Genomic DNA, 22,463 nt, shown 5'->3' on the forward strand with positions numbered 1-22,463 from the left:
TTCCTGTCTACAGGAAGCCCCTGCCCAGAGAGGCCTACTGACAAAGGACTCCCAAAGACTGCTGCAGAGTCAGGACTTGCCTTGGTGGGAAGTGGCCGGGACGGCACGCTCAGGGAGAGAGGCTCCCACAGCAGCCACAGGTGCGCAGCCCTTTGCCTCTGTCAGCTTCAAGTGCCTTCTCCGCACACCTGGAGGAGGAAACTCTCACGTGACAGTGGTGTATGTACCCAGTGACTGTGTGGACCCCGGGAAGCGTGGAGCTGCCCTCCTGTGCCCATCTGGATATGCAGCAGCAGGACAGTAAAAAGGGTCCCCAGCTCCATCCGGAGGAGATGCCTCGGCAGCACGCTTTCTCCAGTGGGGGATGGCTCCTCTAGGGACAGTTCAGCATGAGCAAGGCTGGCTGTGGCTTTGGTGCCATGGAGACAGGCAGGCATGCCAAGTCTTCTGATGGCACCAGGACGGATGAGGCAATCCCTTGCTCAGGAGCTGCTCCTGTGCGGAACAGGCAGAGATCTCACACCCTGCAAAAGCCACAGCTGCCTTGGGAGTTTCAAAGTAAACTTGGACCACGGAGACGAGTTCACACCAGGGAGCTCTCTGTTTCCTTTCGTTCAGAAATCCTTCCACTTCCTGGTCCTGCAGCCATGAATGCAAATGCAGATTAAGGTATCGGCTTCAGCCAATATGCCTTCATATAAAAGGTAAGAGAACCTGCCTGCCTGACCCCACACCAGATCTTTCATGGGGACCACATACTTCGGAGGGCACCAGATCGCAGGGTGATGGATTCCACCACAGGCCTTTGTTAGACAAGGAAAGGAAATCAGGAGAGGGGGAGTACGTGCTCCTCCCCCCCAACCCCTCCCTGGAAGAGCCAAAAGAAGCTCTTGACCTCTGGCAGGAATGTCTTGGCCAGCTGAGCTGCTGACACCTGAGCCGGCCTGAAGGACGGGTTCTCCTCTCAGCCAGCGTGTCTCCTCCGGCCGGGGTCCTCCTCCTGCTTGTGACCTGCAGCTGATCCTGGAAGGGGAGAAGGGCCCTCGAGGGGCTTGAGAAGATCTGGGGGCCCATCTCTCATGGAGAGAAGCCCTTCGCCACAGGCTGTTTGGCACTGACTGTTGTCTAAGGGGAATTGCAAGCAGGCATCGGAGGGCTGGGTGGGAGAGAACATTCCCAAAGGAGAAACCCTCCGCCCCAATAGACTCATAAACAGAACTGGAATGTTTTGGGGGAAAGTGGGAGTTGTTGTTTTTAAATGTGGGTAGGCCGTCTTGGCTCTTGGGCTCTTGTCAAACTGCTACTGGTAGCCCAGCAACATGTGGGGATACAGCAAGGATGGCAGCCTCAGAGTCTTGCAGGAGTGGGTCAGACTGGGACCCCCATGATGGACCACTCAATTTAATGGCTAATTAAATTGAACTTTAAATTTAAATTAAATTTAATTAAATTTAAAATTAAATTTAATTAAATGTAATTAAATTTAAATTTAATTAAATGTGAACCCTAATGTGAGATTATGACAGATATCCTGACCATGACTTGTATATGCTAGCCAAGCAATTCCATGTCAGAGAGGCTGTTCACACACCTGAGAACACGGTCAGACAAGTGTCCTCCCCAGGTCTGGGAGCTGTGGGCACTCCCCATTTCCAGTTGTGTGGGTGCAAACAACTCGGGCGCAGGAGGGAGAAGGGATTGTGTGGGAGTCCAGAGCTGGGTAGGTCAGCCTTTCCTCCTCCCTTGGTCAAATGCTGGGCAGGATGGTGCTGTCCCACCAGCTCCCCCCTCCCACACAGTCACTGCTCCCTCCTGCTATTAGTTGGGACCCACACAACTCAACAATGAGAGTGCACACAGCTCCCCAGACTGGATAGGACACTTGTCTTGCTCGGTTTTCGGTTGTGTGAACAGCCTCCGAGTGTCTTCTAAGTCATAGGAACATAGGAAGTTGCCTTCTACCACACCTTTGTCAGACCTTTGGTCCATCTCACTCAGTATTGTCTACACCAGGGATTCTCAACGTTGGGTCCCCAGATGTTATTGGACTTCAACTCCCATAATTCCCAGCCCCAGTGGCCTTTGGTTGGGGATTATGGGAGTTGAAGTCCAAAAACATCTGGGGACCCAACGCTGAGAATCTCTGGTCTACACAGACTGGCAGCGGCTTCTCCAACAAGGCTGCAGGCAGGAATCGCTCTCAGCCCCATCTTGGAGAAGCTGCCAGGGAGGGAACTTGGAACCTTCTGCTCTTCCCAGAGCGGCTCCATCTCCTAAGGGGAATATCTTACAGTGCTCACACTTCTGGTCTCCCATTCATATGCAGCCAGGGCAGACCCTGCTTAGCTAAGGGGACAAGTCCTGCTTGCTAGCACCAGACCAGCTCTCCTTCCCAAAGTCCTTTGGAAAGAGCATGTGGGTATCCTTGTACTTCATGGAGTTCTATGAGGAGGTTCAGACATGGGTCTGATCGTTGTTTGTATGATCTGGCGGGGCGGGGCGGGCTCCGTAATCTGTGCTGAGTATTTCAGTGGGGAGGAGCATGCTGGAGAGGAGAGCTGGTCTTGTGGTAGCAAGCATGACTTGTCCTGCCTGCAGCCTTGGAGAAGCCGCTGCCAGTCTGTGAAGACAATACTGAGCTAGATAGACCAGTGGTCTGACTCAGCATATGGCAGCTCCCTGTGTTCCTATGCTTTATGAGAGCAGGGCCAGGTTTGCTCCGTGGCGGTGGCATCACATGAAGGATTCCTGTCCTCCTGCGCTCCGTCTGGATTTGTGGCTTCTCTTTGGAGCTCTTTGGGAAGCATTTCATGGCTCTGAAAGGGAGCCCAGCCCTGCTTGAATCTGCACTCTGGTCACGCTGGAAGAGCTGCCCCAGATGTGGGGGGCTGGGAGGTCGCACAAGGGCCCTCCTCCCTCCATTGCCCCTCTCCAGGTCGGATCTCCCGCAGTGACCGCAGGGGCCAGGCCACCTGGGGCTGAGTCACGGTCACATGAAGCCCTGCTGGGGCTGCTGCTGGGGGGTGGGTCGGGGGTCTGAGCCTGGCGTTGGCTGTGTGCTCTTTGTGCTCCCAGGAAGTCAGGGCTGGAGGAGGGCAGGACCCGGGGCGGGTGGTGGGCGGGGGGGGGGGGCCTTGGGAAGGTGCAAAGGACCCCAGCCCTGCCCTGGTGCTGCCGAGGCTGCCGCGTGTGGCCAGGAGAGCAGGCAGGGTGTCAAGTGAGTGATCCGGCCACCTGAGGCTTGCCCCTGGAGGCAGCTGCTGCGGCAGCAAAGGTCAGGCCTGCCTGTCAGGCCACATGCAAAGGGCGCTGCCACCACCCACTCCCTTGGCCTCGGCCTGCCTTATTTGGAGGAGGAGGAGGAGATTTGCAAAGAGGAGGCGAGGAACCCGGACAGCCCTGGCCCAGAGAGAGAGAGAGAGAGAGAGAGAGAGAGCCAGCCCCCCAAGGCAGCAGCAAGGGGGGGGCAGGCGAGGGGCTCTTCCCCTAGCCAGAGGGGGCACTGCCCAACAGCACCCCCTGCAGCCTGGCACAGGTAGGGCAGCCCTTGGCTTGGGAAGGAGACAAGCAGAGCTGAAGGTACCGGCCGAGGATCTGCGGCTTGCTGTTTGGGGTGAGTCCCACCGTTGCTCAGGACTGCCGGCCTGTTCAGAGGGCAGCAGGGGGCTGATGAACGGGCCCCAGGCTCAGGTTCTGAGACATCCGAGGGCGCCTTGGCCTGCAGCTGCTCAGGGCGGCCAGAAGTCCCGGAGAGCAAAGCGTCCAGCGGACCGGCATTGCTCCAGGGGGGAGGGAGACCGGCCTGACCCTCCGGCCCACCTTGCTCCCGTCCCCTGCACTGGTCAGGGAGGAGGGCCCCCCTCCCCACCAGCCCCTCCCCTTCCTCGCATGGAGCTGTCTGGGGCCCGGAGCGAGCCTGGGACATTTGTTTGCGGCGGTCTGAAAAAGTTTGGGTTCCTGTGCTCCTCCATGGGGCTGGGGTGATCATGGGTGTGTGTGTGTGTGTGTGTGCTGCCCTTTGGGCACCTGTGGGGTTTGGATGTTGTGGTCTGAATAGCTGGTGACTGTCTGTTCTGGGGTGTCCCTACAGAGCTGGCTTGGGGGAGGAGGTTCGCCCGAGGCAATTTGCTGCCCCAAATGGCTGCAGCTTCTCTGTGCCCGAGAAGGCGACCAGGGGCTTTTGTGGCACTCTGGGGTGCCCCCCCCCGTGATCCCAAGGTGGCTTCATGGGCACCTGTTAAAAGGTTGCCCTGAGTTGCCTGTGATGCTGGCCCAGCTAGCCATGAGTTGGCCTCTTGGCGGCTTCATGAGACTCTCTGTGTGTGTTTAAGGAGGGGTGGGGTGGGGGTGGGTCCTCTTAAGGAGGCAGCGTCCTTCCTTGGGGGGACCTTCGGGGTGGGAGAGCTGCGGATCTCTCCGGAGCTGGGAGGGGATGTCTGTGGCCCTGGGGGGCTGAAGACCCTCCTGTGGTCCTGCGGGATGCGGCTGCTTCTGGCCAGCGAGGGTCTCCTCTCCATGCCTCCCTCTTGGGCAGAGCTACTCGTATAGACATTGGGCTACAGCTATTGGCCCCGGCGGCTGAGGATGATGGGAGTTGTAGTCCAACAACAGCTGGGAGGACGAAGCTCGACCTGAGGAATGGGCCCTTCCATTCCGGAAGCCCTTTGGCAGCCCGAAACAGCCCAGGGAAAACGCTCCCTGCCCTGGGAGGCAGTGCCTGTCCCAGGCAGGTGGCCCTGGCTGGGTCTCCCCCCTTCCTCCCCGTGCACCCCCCTTTGCCTTCTTCCTGGCTCTTGTGCCCAACTCTGTTGCCCCAGGAAGGTCCAGAAGTGCCCCCCCCCCACCGGCTGGCTTCACCTGCCCCTCTCATCCTCCCCCTGGAACTCCACTGGCCTCCCCCTTTCAGGCTTCACCCATCTGCATCGCCATTGCCCACGGCAAATTCCTTGGCTGGGGGGCCAGGCTGGGCAGGCAGCCTCCCCAGCCTCTCCTGCAAGGGGGTCTCCAGTTGCTGCCCAGTTTCTGTTCGGTTCCCCACCCCCGGCTTTTAGCTCCCGTCTCCTCCGGCTTGGAGGGGGTGCCAGATTTACCCTGAAGTCCCTGCGAGCTCCCGGGAAGCCGTTCACACACACTTTGGTTTTTTTATTGCACGTTAGAGTGTAGCCCGATTTCTATCTGGAGTAACCCCCCCCCCCTTTTTGCCTCGGTTTTTGGGTCAAATTCAGCCTCGCAGTCAAGCCTCACAGTAAGCCCTTGGGGGCGCCTGCTGGCGTAAGGTCCCAGGTCACGGGCCCAGCGGGGTTGAAAGGGGGCCCCGATCCTTCTCTTGACACCCTTCTCTGCTGGGCTCCCATCCTGACGGTCCAGTCCAGGGAATGCTGTGTGTGTGTGGAGGAGGGCAGAGCGGCTGGTGCCAGAGCTGCTCAGGCGGCAGGGAGGGGCCCCACTGCAGACCCCTGGGGGGCAGGAGGGCAGGAGGAGGGGCTGCCCTGCCAGAGCTGGGGGGGGGTTCCCCTCTGCCAGCCCGGCTGCCTGTCTGGGCCACATCATGCTACCCAGCAGCCCCAAAGGGAGACTCTGGTGCTCCAGCCAGGGGGTCTATCGGGGTCTGCAGGCTGGCCAGCCCCACCCTCTCCAGCAGCTGCTGGGGGCTGATAAGAAGGGCTGTGCCCTCCAGCCCAGGCTCCCCTCTCCCCTTCACCGCGGCAGGCCCTGCTCCCGATGGGGCTCTCTTTCCAGGCAAAAGGCAATGAGCCTCGGAGCGGGGAAAGTGCCAGGTGAGTCCTCCTCCAAGCCCCAAGTGGCCGTCCGAGGCCGCAGAGGACCTAGATGTCCATAGCCTCTGTGTGTGTGTGGGGGGGGGTTGTTGTTGTTGTTCCCCACAACCAGGGCTCATCAGGGCTGAGCCCTGGCATCTTTTCTGAGCACCAGGGCTCAGCAGGGCCCCTGAGCACATGCAGAGTGCCTTCCTCTGTCTGACACAGGATACTCACACCCTGTGCTTGAGGGGAAGGGACAGCCCCCCTGAGCTTGCACAGCTCCTGTGGCTTCCAAGGGGTCTTGCGCAGGAGGCCACCCTCTTGGCTTGTGCCCCATTGATCAGGAGTGTCAATTCTGCCCCCCCCCCCGGGTAGTGGTGTCCCAGATCCAGCGTCTCCTCCGGTCCCGTCACGGTAGGGCTGCTTCTGGTGTTCCTCTGGAGAAGGGGGCAAAACTACCTGATAGACTAATACTACTAAATAGACTGCAACATTGTTTTAACATTTCAAATGGTTTAATGTTTTATTTGTCTTAATTTGTGTTGTTTTACTGTAAACTGCCCAGAGTGACATATAAATATGTTAGACAGACAGACAGACAGACAAACAAACAAATGGCCTGCAAGAGAGGTCCCAGTGGTGGGCACAGATGCCCTTTTACCCCTGGACTTGGGGGACAAAGTCCAGGGCCCCCACACCCCCTGGGGCCCGCCCCCCCAAATGATGCTTAACTCACAGCTGGCGGGGGCAGGGGGGTGGGTGGGCTCCAAAGGCCTTTAGTTCCAGGCTCCAAAATTACTGAGGTAGGTGCCCCTCTGGGTGGACACACTCAAGGAGCCAGCTCAGTGGTACAGCCACCACTCAGTGGTACAGTCCCTGCTTCACTCCCTGGCAGCATCCCTGGGACAGCGGGCCCCTGCCTGAGGTTCTGGAGAATGGCTGCCAGTCAGTGCCAGTAATTCTGAACGGGATGGACCAAAGGCCTGACTCAGCAGGCAGCAGCTTCCTGTCTTCCGGGGAACCACCTCGCGCCACCCCGTCATCCCAGCATGCCCTTCATCCAGACATACTTGGCGTGTCTCAGCTCCGGGGCCTGCTCGGATCGGGTGTCCTCCAGGTGACTGTGTCAAGCACATGGAGGACGGACAACACGGCTGGTGATCAGAGCAGCTGAAGAGCCGTGATGTGTCCTCCAGTATCTCTGGGAGCGATCTGGGCAGAGCCGGCCTGGCTGCTCCCTGGACTGAATCGGTCCCTTTCGGCAGCAGCATCATTCGGGGCACCCTTGGCCAGCAACGGCTCATCCTAGCAAGACAGGGGGGGGTCAAAGGAAGGCGGAGCTGCCTCTGCTTCCCAGCAGTCCGATTGTGTCTGCATCCCACATTGCATGAAGGAGAGCGGTGCTGCCGCCTGCAGGTGGCCGTTCATCAGGTAGAGCTGTGCGAGCTTGCACAGCTCTACCTGATGAATGGCCGGCCTGCAGGCAGTGCAGCTCAACGTAAGCCGGGATGGGAGAAAAGGCGCAACTGGACTCCAGAAAGCAGAGGCAGCTGCCCACGGCCTTAGAGATGGTCTCCGGAACACTTTGCCATGGAGCAGAGGACCCTGGGTCACGAGGCCAGCCCCACCCAATCAGACTGGGACTCCAGCTGCCACACTGCAAGACCGACGGCGGGCAGCAATCCAACACTTGACACTTTTCTCATCATGGTGCCTGGGGGTGGTGGTGGTGGGGAAAAGGGAAGCTGCATCTGTTGAATTTCTGCCACTGTTCAAGGCATGGAAGCCCCACCAGGAAAAACCGGCAGCAAGCCTGGGCTCGGTCCCCGCTTCTGGATATTTGCCTAGCCCGGGCAACGGGCCAAGTGCTGCACATTGCTCCGAAGCGACACACCCCTTGCCCAGGTGGGCACTGGCGGGAAGTGATGTGGGCCGGGGCTTGGCACACCGTGGCAGGAGAGGCAGAAAGGGCCAGGCCAGCCCCTGCCCTGCTGAGGCACCGTTTCCTGCGATGCTGCCGAAAGCCGATGGAGAGACGTCCCCAGCCGGTGGGGCTCCCCACTCCAGGCCCCCCCCCCCACCAAAAACAACCCAGGTTCCAGCAAAGGTGAAAGGCAGAGTGTGCCCTCGAGTCGATTCCGACTCCTGGCACCCACCGAGCCCTGTGCTTGCCTTAGGGAGGAGGGGTGGGCCATGGCCTCCCCCCATGCAGTCTGAGGCCTTCTTTCAGCATCTGTGCATGTCGCAAAACTCCCTGCCGTGGGGAGGGCAGAGCAGGAGGCAGCTGCCAAGCAGCACTGCCCAGGGCCCTGGAGTTTGACCCGGCAGAGCTGCCCGTGCGGGGGGGGGGGGCAGATTGCCCAGCAAGAAGGGAAGGGGCAAAGTGCAGGAGCCGCCGGAGGAGGAGGAGGAGGAGGAGGGTGCCGGGGCGAGAGAGCGTTTGCTGCCTCTGCATGGCCTTTAGGGGCCCCGATGCAGGTTCAAGCCCTGCTCCCCTTCCGCCCAGCGCTGATCTTGCCCCTGTGCTTGGGGGTCCTTGCCCAGCGCCCAACATGCAGCCGGAGCAGGTGCCATCCAACTGGGGAACTGAGCTTGGGAGCATGGCCACGTCTCTTTGCCCGGGACCTCCTGGTCACTTGCCTGGCCTGACCTGGGCTGTGACGAGCTGCTGGAAGCCGCAGAACTGCTTTCAGGGGCCTCTGGCAGCTGCAGGGGCCATGGTGGTGGGGGGTGATGGGAGTTGTAGTCCAACAAGATCTGGAGGCCCACGCTTGGGAACCCCTGGAGAATGGGAGAAACACCGTGGCCAGTCATAATGGCAGAGGGACGGGCGATAAGGAGGAGAAACAGCTGCTCCTGGCTTGGGGGGCTTCATGCCGTGCCAGGGGAGCGGGGTGGGCTTCTTCAGGCCCAACTTGGGGGCTTCCTGTGTTTGGCCTCTGCGAGAAAAGCGGCTCTTGGGCCAGCGGGTCTGTTGTGGTTGGCCTGACCCAGTGGGGCTCTCTCCCCCCACCCCGCCCACATCCTTCTGATTAATCTAGTCTTCATCCTTTTCGGATCTGGGACTGGGGTTGCCAACTGCTTTACCACTCCCTGCTCCTGTGGCACACTGACCAGTGCTGATCCCCCAGGGTTCGTCCGGAATGACAATCAGCCGGGAACCATCTCTGGGGCACATCTGTAACTCCAGCCTCCCCACATCTTTTCCTTCCTCGCCATACGCGCCCATCTCTTTCTCTCCCGCCTACCGTCTTTTCTCCTCCTCCTAAGACATCTCGAAGAGACAAAAAAGAAGGGTCAGTTCCACAGGTGTGTCACGCACTTTAGGACAGAGCCCAGCCCAGACGTGGGCCCCATTCCGCCAGCTGGAGACCAAGAAGAGAATCTATGGGGAGAAACTGGGGAACCCCAGAGGTGCCCCCACCCGCAAGTAATCCTGAGCACTGGAGGACTGCCTGGCCGGCTGCTTAAGACAAGGCTGCCTGAAAGGCCCCGTCCCCACACCCTCCCCGGATCTTATCAGTGTTTGCAGGAGAGGGGGTGGCTCCTGCGTCTCTGGGCTGGTTCTGCTGAGGGTGCCCTTTCCAGAGCAACCTGGCAGGGTGTCTCCCCCCCCTCCGCCCCCCCCAGCTCCCTGCAAACATGCCGTCACTAGCGCAAACCAACCCGCCCACTGGTGAGAGGGAGAGAGAGCTTACGCTTGCCAAGTGGACCAAATGCAGGCCGAGTGGCACCGCTAAATGCCAGCCGCGAAGCCAGGAGAGAAATCAAGCGGAGAGAGGAAAAATTAGGGGCAGGGGATTTGAGTGGGGCCTGGGAGGAGAGGCGCTTGGCCAGGCCAGGCCAGGTTAAGGCCACACAAGCAAGAGGACCTGCAAGGTCAGCCCAAGTCTTTGCATGGCCCAAGTGAAGGTGGATCTGCTGCTGCAAGGAAGTGTCAGGATCACAGCGAAGGGCAGGTTGATCCGATGATGATGACGCCGCAGGAGAAAGCAGGGCCCTTGTAGATCCCTTGCGGAGGTGGGCTGGGGTTGTTGGGTGAGGCTTCTCATGCAGATGTGAGAAAAGCTGCCCCTGCAGAAATCCCCCCTTCACCAGGGCGTCCCCCCCACCCTCTGCCTGCCCAGCTGAGCCAGGACCCAGCAGACCACCCGACCCCAAGCAGGTCCTGGACAAGACCCCGTGAGGAGGAGGAGGAGGAGGAGAGTGGCGAGAAAGTGGCCGGAGCCTCAGGCCCCCCTGTCCCTCCCCGCCTCCCGGGGACCCACGGCATGATGTCAGGGCACGCCTCCTCCCTCTCTGTGCCCATATGTACCAACCCTAGTGGACTATGCCTCTAGGTGGCCAGAAGCAGTGGCCCTAAGCCGAATAGATGCCAAGACAGTAACTCAGGCTCTAATAGAAGCCTTCGCCAGGGTTGTCCGGGCTCTAGAAATCTGGCGGGATGCAGGCTCCAACTGCTTATCAGGGGTGATGGAGAAATGATGGGCCATCCATGGGGTGGAGCATCTCACGTCTGTGCCATATCATCACTAGACAAGTGGCTGAGTGCGAGAGGCCCAAGGGACTCTGGGGGCCACGATCCAGAAGTTCCTTCAAGAGCAGTCCAAAGACTGGGGCTTGGGGCTGCCACAGCTTCTGGCTGCAAGGAGCTCTGGAACGAGGCCAGTCAAAAAGGCAGCCAGCCAGGACACTCAGATCCCAGCAGGGAGCTCAGCTGGGACGTTGCTGCTGGGCGCTTCGCCTGCAGGGCCTTGTGAGTGCTGGCCCAGCCACCTCCGTCCCACCTGTCAAGTGGAAGACTAGCCTTGCTTGCTTCGATTGGGGGGGAGGGGAGAGGAGGGTCCCCCCTCCCTCCCACAGCGATCTGGACAGGAGTTCCCAAGCTAGAGGTTGTTGTTGGGCAATGGTGAGGACTGGCTGTAGCTCCCTGGCAGAGCATCTGCTTAGCAGGCAGAAGCCCCCCGGCTCAAGCCCTGGCAGGGAGGGCTGGGAAAGACCCCTGAGCTGGAACTCTGGGGAGCGGCTGCCAGTCAGTGTAGGCAAGACGGAGCTGGCTGGAGCAAAGGTCTTTTTTTTGTTTTGTTTAAATTTTTATTGATTTTAACAATACCTTAACATTCACAACACATTAAACAAATATTGACTTCCCGCTCACACCTCCTCGTGAATCACCAACTATAGAATTAACCCTTGCTATAATAATAATTCAAAACATAAATCTAAACCTTACAAACACGATTTTGATCTACCCAACCTGCTAATATTACTAGATTTCAAACCCTGTTGTAAAATCAATATTAGGGAAATAGTTTTTTAAGTATAATAAGAATGGTTTCCAATTTTCTTTAAAGCATTCCAAATTTTGGTCTCTTATCAGTACTGTAAGTTTTGCCATCTCCGCATATTCCAAAGTTTTTATCAGCCAATCTTCTTTTGAAGGCAGTTCATTGCTCTTCCATTTCTGTGCATATATTATTCTGGCCGCCGTGGAAGTGTACATAAAAAATGTTAAATTAGTTGTAGAAAACACTCCTTGCGTTATTCCCAGCAGGAAGGATTCTGGCTTCTTAGGAAATGTCATTTTGAAAATTTTCTTTAATTCATTATATATCATGTCCCAAAAGGCCTCAGCCTTCCTACAAGTCCACCACATATGAAAAAAAGTTCCTTCAGAGTGTCCACATTTCCAGCATTTGTTTGCTGCCTTACACCGAGTCAGACCTTTGCTCCAGGCTGATGGCTGCATCCTCTGTCCCTCTGCCTACTCCCAGGGGCTCTCAGCTGTTGGGAATGAATCAGGGCTGGACTGGGGGCCCTGAGAGGGCGGAGGAATGTATGTGGGGAGGGCGCCGGGTTTTTGAGCAGAATGGCTACTGAAGGGTGGGAGTATCCTCTGCTGCCGAGTGCGGCGGGGTGCAGGGGCGCCCCGCGGGTGGGGTGCACCGGGAATATGCCCTGTTGCCCTGTGGGCCAGTCTGAGCCTGGAATGAATGATGGGCACGGTCACCCCACAGCATCTGAGGAGCCGAGGCCTCCAGGGTCAGAGTGTAGTCGAGGGTTGGCTCCACACACAGAGCAGGACGGAAGCATTTAGCTGGGGATTGTGCCCTCCTGCGAATCACCAGCCCAGAGGCTTTTGTCCTTCCTAGACTGTAGCAGCTGCCTTCCCAAGAAGGGGCTGGGCCAACCGCTCTGATCCAAGGGGCGGGGAGTCCCCACGCTTCTCGGGCGGCTTCTCCCGCGGCCACTGCATGGATTGTCCCAAGAACCCCCAGAGGGTTCCGCTTCCGAACGCAGCTCCTGGTTCCTGCCCAGGCCATGGAAGCGCTTCGATCTGGTAGGGCAGGGGCCAGGGGCCTGGGAGGGCTGGCAGGACCAGCTGGGCTGCCCGGAGCATCAGCAGCCCCCAGCAGTCTCTGGCCACGCCCCCTGGCAGAGGGGCCAGCATCCTGGGGCTGGGCCGGCTCCATCTCCAGCCACCTCCTTTCCCTTCTGCTGCCACTTTCTTTTTATGTGCGTTGAGGGCAGGATCCTCAAGCCCCATTCTCGGGTGGCCTAGAAGGCAACTGGGCAGGAGGAGGCGGCAGACTCAGGGCTGCCTCCTCACCGCCTCTGCTACTGCCGTTGGTCAGGCTTGGGCAGCACATGCCACCTCCCTGCCCACTCGCTGGCTCCTGTCCCCTCCCACCTGTGCAGCATCCCCCCAGCATCCTCGTAGGTGTGCGTCAGGCCGTGGCCCTCCCCCACCCGGATCCCTTCCCTCCTGCCACCTCAGGCTCTGAGCATCATAAGAACAGCCCTTCTGGGTCAGGCCCAAGGAGGCCCATCTAGTCCAGCATCCCGTTTCACACAGTAGCCCACCAGATGCCTCTGGGGAGCCCACAGGCAGGAGTTGAAAGGGGCATGCCATCTCTCCTGCTGTGGCTCCCCTGCAACTGGGGTTGGGAGGCATCGTGCCTCTGAGGCTGGAGGTGGCTTATAGCCACCAGACTAGTAGCCATGGACAGACCTGTCCTCCATGAATCTGTCCAAGCCCCTTTTAAAGCCATCCAAGCTGGTTGCCATCACCACATCCCATGGCAAGGAAGTCCATAGATTAATTATGTGCTGTGTGAAAAAGTACTTCCATTTGTTGGTCCTCAATTTCCCAACCTTCAGTTTCATGGGGTGATCCCTGGTTCTAGTGCTGTGAGAGAGGGAGAAAGATTTCTCTCTGCCTACCCTCTCCACTCCATGCATGATTTTATGCACTTTGGTCATGTCTCCCCTTAGTCTCCTCTTTTCCGAGGTAAAGAGCCCCAGATGCTGTAGCCTTGCCTCATAAGGAAGGTGCTCCAGGCCCCTGGTCATCTTGGTTGCCCTCTCCTGCACCTTTCCCAGTTCTACAATGTCCTTCTTAAAATATGGTGACCAGAACTGTACATAGTAATCAAAATGTGGCCACACCATAGATTTGTATAAGGGCATGATAATATTAGCATTTTTATTTTCAAACCTCTTCCTAATGACTCCTAGTATGGAATTAGCCCTTTTCACAGCAGCCGCACATTAAGTTGACACTTTCAACAAGCTGTCCACCATGACCCCAAGATCTCTCTCCTGGTCAGTCACCAACAGCTCAGAGCCCATCAGTGTCTATGTGAAGTTTTGTTATTTTGTTGGTTGCCTCAATATGCAGCACTTTGCACTTGCGGACATTGAACTGCATTTGCCATTTTGTTGCCCAATGCCCCAGTTTGGAGAGATCTTTTTGGACCTCCTCACAATCTGTTTTGGATTTTATTATACTAAATAGTTTAGTGTCATCTGCAAATTTGCCCACTTTGCTGCTTACCCCTACTTCTAGATCATTTTTGAACAAGTTAAAGAGTACTGGTCCCAGTACGTATCCCTGGGGGACCCGACTTCTTACTTCCATCCATTGTGAAAACTCTCCATTGATTCCCACCCTCTGTTTCCTGTCCTTCAACCATTTACCAATTCACACATGAACCGGTCCCCTTATCTCATGACCGCTAAGTTTACTCAAGAGCCTTTGGTGGGGAACTTTATCAAAAGCTTTTTGGAAGTCCAAGTATACTATGCCAACCGGATCACCTTTATCCAGATGTCTGTTGACACTTTCAAAGAACTCCAAAAGGTTGGTGAGGCAGGACTTTCCCTTGCAGAAGCCAGGCTGGTTCTCCTTCCACAAGGCCTGGTCTTCTAGAATCCAGTTCACTGCATCCTGGATGCAGCCATAGCCCAGAGTTCTTCCAGAACCTACACATATTGTCATGGTCACCTTAGTGAAGAAGGGTGCTCAGGGCTCCCTGGCAGCACTTGCTGTGCCCACAGAAGGTCCCAGCTGAGACGTTCCAATTAAAAAGGTTCAGTGGAACCGAGAAAGACCCTCACTCGGCCTGACACTTTGGCGAGCCACTGCCTGTTAGAGCAGGCCAGGGGTTCCCAGATCATAGGTCCATGGACTACAACCCCCACCATCCCCAGCCACAAGGCCAAAGGCCATCTGAGGACCCAGGGTTGGGAACCCCTGGAGTAGAGAATCCGAGGTTAGAGGGATCAAACAGAGGCGTAACTAGGGAAAACGGCGCCCGGGGCAAGCACTGAAATGGCGCCCCCCCCCACCGTGCCCCCCTCCGCCGCCCCCCCAACGTACTACATTATACTTAGGTTTTTCCTCACAAGTGCCCGCTGCCGCCGCCAAGCCAGGCCAATGACTGGCTGCCAGGCGCCAGCAAAGCAATGGGGGGGGGGGGCGCAGGAGGCGTGGAAGGGACCACTCGTGGGGAAGGGGGCACCGACGCGCTCCCTTGACTGCTGCAGCGCTGCTGCACTGAGCAGGAAACATTTGTATTAACAAAAAATTTAATAAAAAATTAAAAAAAAAATTGGTCATGGCGGCGCCCCCCCACGTGACCAGAAAAGATGGCGCCCGGGGCACATGCCCCCCCTGCCCCCCCTATAGTTACGCCTCTGGGATCAAAGGATGGTCTGAGGCTGCCTGTAATGGAATCACCACTAACTGACCCCTATTGGAGGCTGGGGGTACATCCAGGTGCCGTGGAGTTGATGCCACTGGGTTGCACGTGCAATCTGCATTCACACAGATTATGCAGCCATGCTCAGAGACAATGGTTCATGCATGCCCACACTTATGGTACCCCCCCCCCAATAGGCATTGACACTCATGTTCTTGCCTGGAGCAGCTTGTCCTAATGAGCCAGAGGTGGGGGGTGCCAGAGGAGGCACAGCTGACTCTCCTTCCTGGCAGCTGTGCCTCCTTTGGTGCCCCCCCCCAGCCGGTTCATTAGGACAAACTGCTCGGGCAAGAACATGAGTGTCAGTGCATGCGGGGTGGGGTGGGGGCGCCATAGGACTGGGCCTGCATGAATCGTTGCCTGTGCAGAGAGTCCTGACCGTGTTTGCCTAATCTATGTGATTGTGCCTGCATCCCAGAGGTATTGACACAGGGGCACACCTGGATGCTGGGGTCGAAGTCCTGCCCCGGAGGAGCCGCTCTTGGTTCTTGCACAACTCAGGAAAGAGCAGGCACATGAGCAGAGAGAGGCACAAGGAAGGGACCAAGATCTGTGCAGAAATGCATTCTCAAAGGACTCGGCTGGAAAGGCTGTGGGGGCCCCGGGCAAAAGGGCTCACTGCTGAAGGAAGGGATGAGTGGCTTGCAGGGGAGGGAGGGAGGCCGGCTGGAGCAGCAGGCCTGGGGAGAAGTGGGCACAAGCAGCCACCCACCCACCCAGCAGGGGAAAGGAGGAGGAGGAGGAGGAGGCTCAGCCGGCGGGAGGGCTCAGCAGCATCTCCCCTCCTCCTCCTCCAGTGGTTCTCAGTTCTGCTGAACCTTGAACTGGAGCGACGAAGCTGGGCCCTTCTGTGGGTGCAGCACGTGCGGCCAGGGAGCCCTGAGCCCCCTCCTTCGCTAAGGGGACCCGCAGCTCCTCCAGGAAGCGCCCAGGAAATTCTATCCACCCAGGCTGAAAGGAAGCGAGGGCAGATCCCCCAGCAAACCAGCTCCCGGGCAAAGCGGAGGAACCGGTTCTCCGGGAGCCAGGGCCCAGGGGCAGGAGGGATCCAGACAATGAGAAGGGGAGGAGAGTCGGCGGAGGTGCCTGGCACCCACAGGCTGCGCCCGGTTCCGGTTTCCCTGAGCAGCCGGGGGCAGGCTGGCTCAAGGGCCCTCCAGGCTGGGTGCTCCGAGGGTGCCTCCCCGTCCTGGCTTCGGTGTGGGAGGGGCCGATGCAGCCGCCCCACCCTTCTCTCCGATCAAGGGAGACAACCCGAGGCCCCAAGGGGTCAGGGGAAAGGACTCCCCCTTTGGGAGCGGGGTGCGGAGTCCGCCAGGCTTCCCAAGGCAGGGCTGGGCTGCCGGGATTGGCCCCCGAACCTCGTGCCAGCCCAAGCCGTGATGCTGAGGGGCCTGAGAGGTCCACGTGGGGCACCCTGGCGGTCTTCCCAAGGAGGAGGTGTGTGCAGCCCTCAGAGGGCCCCCTGCCACCCGAGGACCCCGCCAGAAACGGCCACTCCCAGGGCCCACTCCACTCAGGCTCTTTGCCCCAACCAGGTTCAACCTGGCATGATGAGGTGCACAGGGGACTCCCCCCCCAGGGGTTTTGCTGTCAATGGTCTGCCGCATGGTTGTGCAACCAACAGAGCCCAGTAATACCCTTGTTTCCCATCCCACGATAGCCCGATTCAGACATCATGTTGCACAAGTGTTCAAATGCCTGTACGCTCACACACATTTGTGTGAATGGCTGCACCTGGGTTCATTTTAAAATGGAACCTGGGTACAGGCCCTGCAAATGCACAGAGAGGAGGTGCACTTCTGTACCTGCGTTTGGCATAACAGGTGAATGACTGCACTTGTGTACAGATCCGTACCTGTGTGCACAGGGGCGTAGCTAGGGAAGAGGGGGCCGTGTTCACCCCTCTCTCCGGTAGCCCCTTGGAGTGAGTAAAATAGGGAGGGGTGGAGCTGGGGGGCCCCTCAGGAGCTGGGGGGCAGGTTCTTTGAACTTATCCACTCAATTAGAGCGACACCGCTGTGTGTGCACTGTACACTCACTGTATGAGTGCTGAACACAATGTGTGAATGGGTCTATTGGCATCCAGACACGGCACAAATCGCAGGGAAAGGCCTAAGACCCATGGGTGTTTCCTGGGATCACAGGTGGAAATGCCCAAGACTGGGCGGCCTTTTCTTAGGTCAAGGCGAGGCGGTTGCCTCCAGATAACCGGGGTGCCAGCCGGGCAGCCAGAGCAGCTCTTGGGGACTGAACTGGTCCTGGCAAGGAGCCCCTCTCCTCCTCCTCACCCCAGTCGCGGCTCATCCTAAGGAGCCACCTGGGGGTGCCAAAGGAGGCACAGCTGCCTCTGCGTCCCAGCAGCAGCTGGCGTTGTGCCCCTCTCTCCCCCCCACCCGAGAGCCATGCTGCCTGCAGGCTGGCCATTCATCAGGTAGAGCTGTCTGGTTAACCACACTGCTCTGCCTGATGAACAGCCAGTCTGCAGGCAGGGTGGCTCTTGGTGGGTGTGAGATCCTTGCAAAACTGGAAAGAAATACGCGGTGAGGAGAGGAGGCTGCTGGGAAGGGTCTCTCCTCCGCCCCCTCCCCCCATGCCACTTCCAGAGCTTTGCAGGTTGGCTTTGAAAGGGGGCTGCCCCCCCCCAGCTGGGGCACAAGATGAGGCAGCCGGAGGTATTTACGGCGAGTCTTCAAGAGCAGCCCTACACTTGAGGGTGCCAGTGAGGAAAACGGAGGTCCTCTCCAGCCCCAGCCTGGGGTCAGCTTCCACTGGGCACGAGGCACTCAAGGACAAAAAGTTCCAACATGTCACTAGCCAAAGACCTGGGCAGCACCCCCAGCGGCACCCTGAAATACCCCCCCTGGTGAGGGACACTGCCCTTGGTTTGCTTTGCTGGGACAGAGGCACCCAAGAAGTTAAATGACCCCACAAAAAATTAGCCACATTTTTAAAAAAAAACACAAGTGGGGCCCTGATTGCCTGCCTCTGGGCACTCCGTGAGGCTCCAGACCAGGTCTGACGGTGGAGTGTCAGGTCGGAGGTCCCCATCAGCCCCAGCCCGGATGCAGTCCAACCTCCGGGGCATTTCAAGCCCAGCCGGCCGGGGCCCTTGGCAGACTGACGCTGGGGAAGAGCCCCGGCCTGCTTGCACGCAGGAGGTTCCCAGTTGCCTCCCTGGCAGCAGCATCTCCCGAAAGGGCAGCGAGAGAGAGACTCCTGCCGGCAGTCTCGGAGAAGCTGCTGCCCGTCTGGGTAGACAGTCCTGAGCTCGATGGACCAGGGCTCGGACTTCCAGCTTCCTCTGCGCCTGTGATGGTGTCCGGAGGAGGTGATGCCTTGGCTTTCTTGCCCCCTCCCCGCACCCGATGGGCCTGCTCGAAATCGCCCTCCCTGCAGCTGCCCTTGGACGGGGCAAAACAGCTCCCAGCAGCTGGCACCACGAAGAACGGAGGAGCCCTGCGGTGTGATCCCTGCTCTTCTGAGGCCACCCAAACCAAAGGCCTCCAAGCCACCTGCCAGGTGCTGGGCAGAGCAGCAGAGGAGTGGTCCAGCCTCTGCCCACGGGCGGCTTCTCCTGGCTGGCTCCTCCGCCCACCCCTGCCAGGCTCTCAGGATGCCAATGCACAGGGGGGCTACTTGGAGGGACCCCCAACCCCCCTCCAGCACTCTTCCCTCTTCTTCTCCTCCCCCCCGCCGGCCCCCCGTGGGCTGCCTGCCCAGGGGCCGTGAAAGGCTCTGTGGAGGACTGGAGCGGGGTGGGGGAGGGCTGGATTTGTTCCCTGCCTTGCCCCCCCCCCAGCGCGATGGCCACAACAGGGGCAGTGGAGGGCCTCCCCAGTGGCTCCGCTCCTCAATGGGCCTCTTTCTTCCAGCCGAGTCTCCTCCCTCCCGCCCTGCGTTAAAAGGAGCTGCTCCGTCCCCTCCCGGCTGCCTCTTGCCCGGCCTGGCAGCGGAGTAGGTGCCCTTCTTCTCCTGGCTGTGGGGCAGGGAAGGCAGCCAAGGCACAGGGCCCTGCTTGCAGAGGGGAGGGCAGGCGAGGGGAGGGGAGGGGAGGAGGGCAGTCCTCCCCTCCCTCCCCCTCCCCCTCCCCTCCTGCATGGAGACGCACTCCCAGGCTTGCACTTGTTTCTCGCCAGCCTGGGAACGGGCAGACCTTTGCCACCTGCGCAGCTGCTGCTGTCCCGCCCTGGCCCAGCTCAGCGGAGCCCGGGCAGGACTTTAACCCCAGCCGCTGAAACCACTGGGACCCATGTCCCCAGGAAGGCCATGCCAGGGGGTGGGCTGGCCAGGGCTCTTCTGGGCTGCAGCTGCCGCCCCCGTGCCAGGGCAGGGGGGCGCCCACGGTCCATGCCCCTGCTTCCCCCGCTGAGCCCGGCTGCTGCCCTCTTGCTTTGCAGGGCCCTGCGGCAGCAGGCAAGCCAGCCTCCCAGGATGGCGGAGAACGGGCTGGCCCCGAGGGAGAAGGTGCTGACCCTGGAGTCCATGAACCCCTCCATCAAGAAGGTGGAGTATGCCGTGCGGGGGCCCATCGTCACCCGGGCCGTCCAGCTGGAGAAGGAGCTGCAGCAGGTAAGGGAGCGGTGGTGTGCCCATCACCCTGGCTTCGGGGCAGAGAAGCATTCGGCCACTGGGCAGGCTCCGCTCTGCTCTCCTCTGCCCTTGGATGGAGTCTTCAGCTGGTCACCTCTTCTCTCTCTCTCTCTCCTTCCTTCCTTCCTTCCTTCCCACTTTTCAAGAAAGGTGTTCAGATGACAGTTTAGAAATGCAAGGCTAAAATAAATCCCGTGCAAACAGTATAACATGATTATGTCAAACTACATACAAGCGACGCGTTGAAAATGCTGCGCTCTTTTATGTGCTTCTGGGTGAAGCTGCGATTTGAATCTGCACTAGCGTGTGTGAGTGCATGACCAGAGTTTGGTGTTTCCCCCAGATGAATGGATTTGATGTATGAATGGATTGGACCCTTTTATCAAATGTGACTCAAAAGAGACTCAATGGGGCCTTGGAAGTTAAAAAGACAGAGACGAGAAAACGCCTGGCAATTTATATCAGATGGCATAGAAGAGAACAGCCAGAGTCAGCTGCCTCTGTCACATCTTAGGGTCAAACTAGACCCTGAGGGTGTTGACTTGTGTTAGTGAGAGGCTTGCCTATTAGACGAAGAGGCTTTTTCAGTCATATGCCCACCTCTTACTAACACAAGTTGGTGGATGTTTAGTTTGGCCCTTAGGATTCACTAAAGGAAGGTCTTCCTAGCGTATCCTGCTCTGCGTGGGGAAAGGCTGCTTCTGTTGAACTCCTGCCTGCCTTGCAGCTGTTTAAGCCATGGAGCACCAGCTGGCAAGTGGGGCCTGTATTTCACAGGCTGGTTCCTTATCAGCTGTCTCTGGCCAAGGCTCCTTCATGACACATTTTGTCCTTGTGGGTAATCAAGGGCTAAAACATGAACATGTTCATAGTTACTGGCCATGATAGCTAAGCAGAGCCTCCAGCTTCAGAGGCAGTGTACCTGTAAATAGCAGGTCAAAACACTGGGGAGAGCAGCGTGTGCTTCCCTGCCCCGCTTGTAGCTTTCTGGTGGCATCTGGGTGGCCCCTTGGGGAGGCAGGAGGCCAGCCTCCAGAGACCACCTTGGCCGCATCCTGCGGGCGCATCATCTTCCGCTCCTAACAGCTCCCACCTCTTCCCCAGCTGGGCAAACTTGGCTGGAGTCCGGCTGGCCCAGGGGAGCCCACGTCCCGCTCACTCTTCTGGGGCAGTGCTGGCCGCCTGCTGCCTGGGCCCTTTGTCCGGCTGCCATGGCAACCTGCATGGTGCGCGGCTCTGAATGGGGCCGCTGGGCTCTGGCTCTTGGCTCAACCCCTCGCTGCCACGGAGGCACAAAAAGATCAGGGAGGCTCCTCAGGGGCCGGCTGCCATTCCCAGGCCCCAAGAAAGGCCTCTTTCGCCTGCAGCTCGGTGGCAGCAGAGCCCCCGCTTGGCAATCAGAAGGCCTCTGGTTCAATCCCTGGCTGGCAGCATCTCCTCCAGCACAAAGGACCAGGCTCCAGGTGATGGCGGGGTGGGGGGAGGCCTCTCTTAGCCTGTGACCCTCGGTCGGGGTGTGTGTGGCAGCGAGAGCCGTGTCTCCTTTCCCACGGGAGTGAGGGCGACACTGGGGTAGAGGCTGGCCAGAAGCATTCCCCGAAACCGGGATTCCCAGATGTTGTGGACTACAACTCCCAGCATCCCCAGCTGCAATGGCCTCTGGCTGGGGATTCTGGGAGTTGTAGTCCACAACATCTGGGATCCCCTGTTACAAGGAACACTGCTGGCCGGCCGCCTTTTCCACCGAGATGGACTGCCAAGCTTTTAAAAATGCCAGGAGTGGCCCCCTAGAAACTGATCACCACCTCCCCGTTTCCCCAGGAGAGCCGTCTCATCTTCCCTTCGCCCCCAGTAATGCTCCTGTGCTTTCAGGTGTGGCAGACAGAAATTCACAGTGCAGTTCTTCTGCCAAAGAGATGCAGGGATGTGGAAGCTCCTCCTGTTGAATTTCTGCCTTGGTGCCATTCATAAAAGCTGTGGAGTCCTTCCTGAGTCAACAGGGGCAAATTTTTCCTTGGCCTCCACATTTTCTGGAGGAGGAAGGTGGGAGGTGGTCAGGTGCAGAGGCCTGCCAGAAGAGCCCTGCTGGATCATCAGGTCATAAGGACACATAAGAAGAGGCTTGCTGGATCAGGCCCAAGAAGGCCTCTCTAGTCCAGCATCATCCTGTTTCCACAGTGGCCCACCAGATGCCTCCAAGAAGCCCACCGGCAAGGGGACAGGGCATGCCCTCTCTCCTGCTGTGGCTCCCCTGCTTCTGGTATTGAGAGGCATCGTGCCTGAGGCTAGAAGTGGCCCACAGCCACCAGACTAGTAGCCATTGGCAGGCCTGTCCTCCAGCCCCTTTTGAAGCCATGCAAGCTAGACATGCATCCACCTGGTCAAGCGTTCTGTTTCCATCCATGGCAAAGTGTCCCTCTGACATGGTTCCAGCTGCAGGGAGGGCACCAGTTGTGGCCTCACTTCTCCTTTGGGCAGTCGGGTGTCCTGCAGTTCATGGGACTCACTCTGTGCCATGCACTGGGCTGGAGAGGGGGAGAGAGCTGTGGGTGGGTGGGGGGTCTCTCCTGTCTCTCTTCCTGGCTGAGGGGGTGGGGGTGGGGGTGTCTGTGTCCCCCTAAAGCAGCCTCTCTTCTTTGCAGGGGGTGAAGAAACCTTTCACGGAAGTGATCAGAGCCAACATTGGGGACGCCCATGCCATGGGGCAAAAGCCCATCACCTTCTTCCGCCAGGTATGATCTGGGGTGGGGGGGAGAGGGGCTGGCCGCGGCTCAGCGGAGGTCATGCACGAGGGCCTGGAGAGGGGGCAGGATGGGGTGAGGAACAGGGAGCTGCAAACCGCTGGACTTCTGCCTGGCCCACAGCTGTCAAAAGCCAGGAAAGGGGCATCGCGTCCTCCCTTTCCTATCCCTCTAATGGAGATGGGACAAGGCCCCAGGGCCTTTCCCCCCTTATGTATTGTCCTGTGTTTTCCGACAAAGATGCTCTCCAAGCGCTTAGCAGAGGTCAGGGCACAAGAAGAGGCTCCCCTGTCCGGAAGGGGCTCTCGCCATCTCAGAAGAACAAG

The 22,463-nt window shown here is 58.7% G+C and overlaps 1 protein-coding gene across 5 annotated transcripts in view; it reads left to right on the forward strand.

Annotated features, from left to right (window-relative positions):
- The first annotated feature begins 672 nt into the window (after positions 1-672).
- The window catches only part of GPT (glutamic--pyruvic transaminase), a 38,099-nt gene continuing 16,308 nt past the window's right edge, over positions 673-22,463 (forward strand). Inside the window, exons 1-3 of one of the 5 annotated variants that reach the window (XM_053249606.1) lie at positions 673-704; positions 19,204-19,375; positions 22,039-22,128. In XM_053249606.1, the coding sequence (XP_053105581.1) occupies positions 688-704; positions 19,204-19,375; positions 22,039-22,128 (279 nt within the window). In that variant the 5' untranslated portion in view covers positions 673-687. Of the gene's footprint in view, positions 705-3,457; positions 3,614-12,080; positions 12,100-18,727; positions 18,761-18,913; positions 19,376-22,038; positions 22,129-22,463 lie in introns of those variants that run through there. The other 4 variants (XM_053249608.1, XM_053249610.1, XM_053249609.1 and 1 more) reach the window with 4 other exon arrangements.

The sequence above is a fragment of the Hemicordylus capensis genome, chromosome 4 (genome assembly GCF_027244095.1).
Source record: "Hemicordylus capensis ecotype Gifberg chromosome 4, rHemCap1.1.pri, whole genome shotgun sequence".
Taxonomy (NCBI): Eukaryota; Metazoa; Chordata; class Lepidosauria; order Squamata; family Cordylidae; genus Hemicordylus; species Hemicordylus capensis.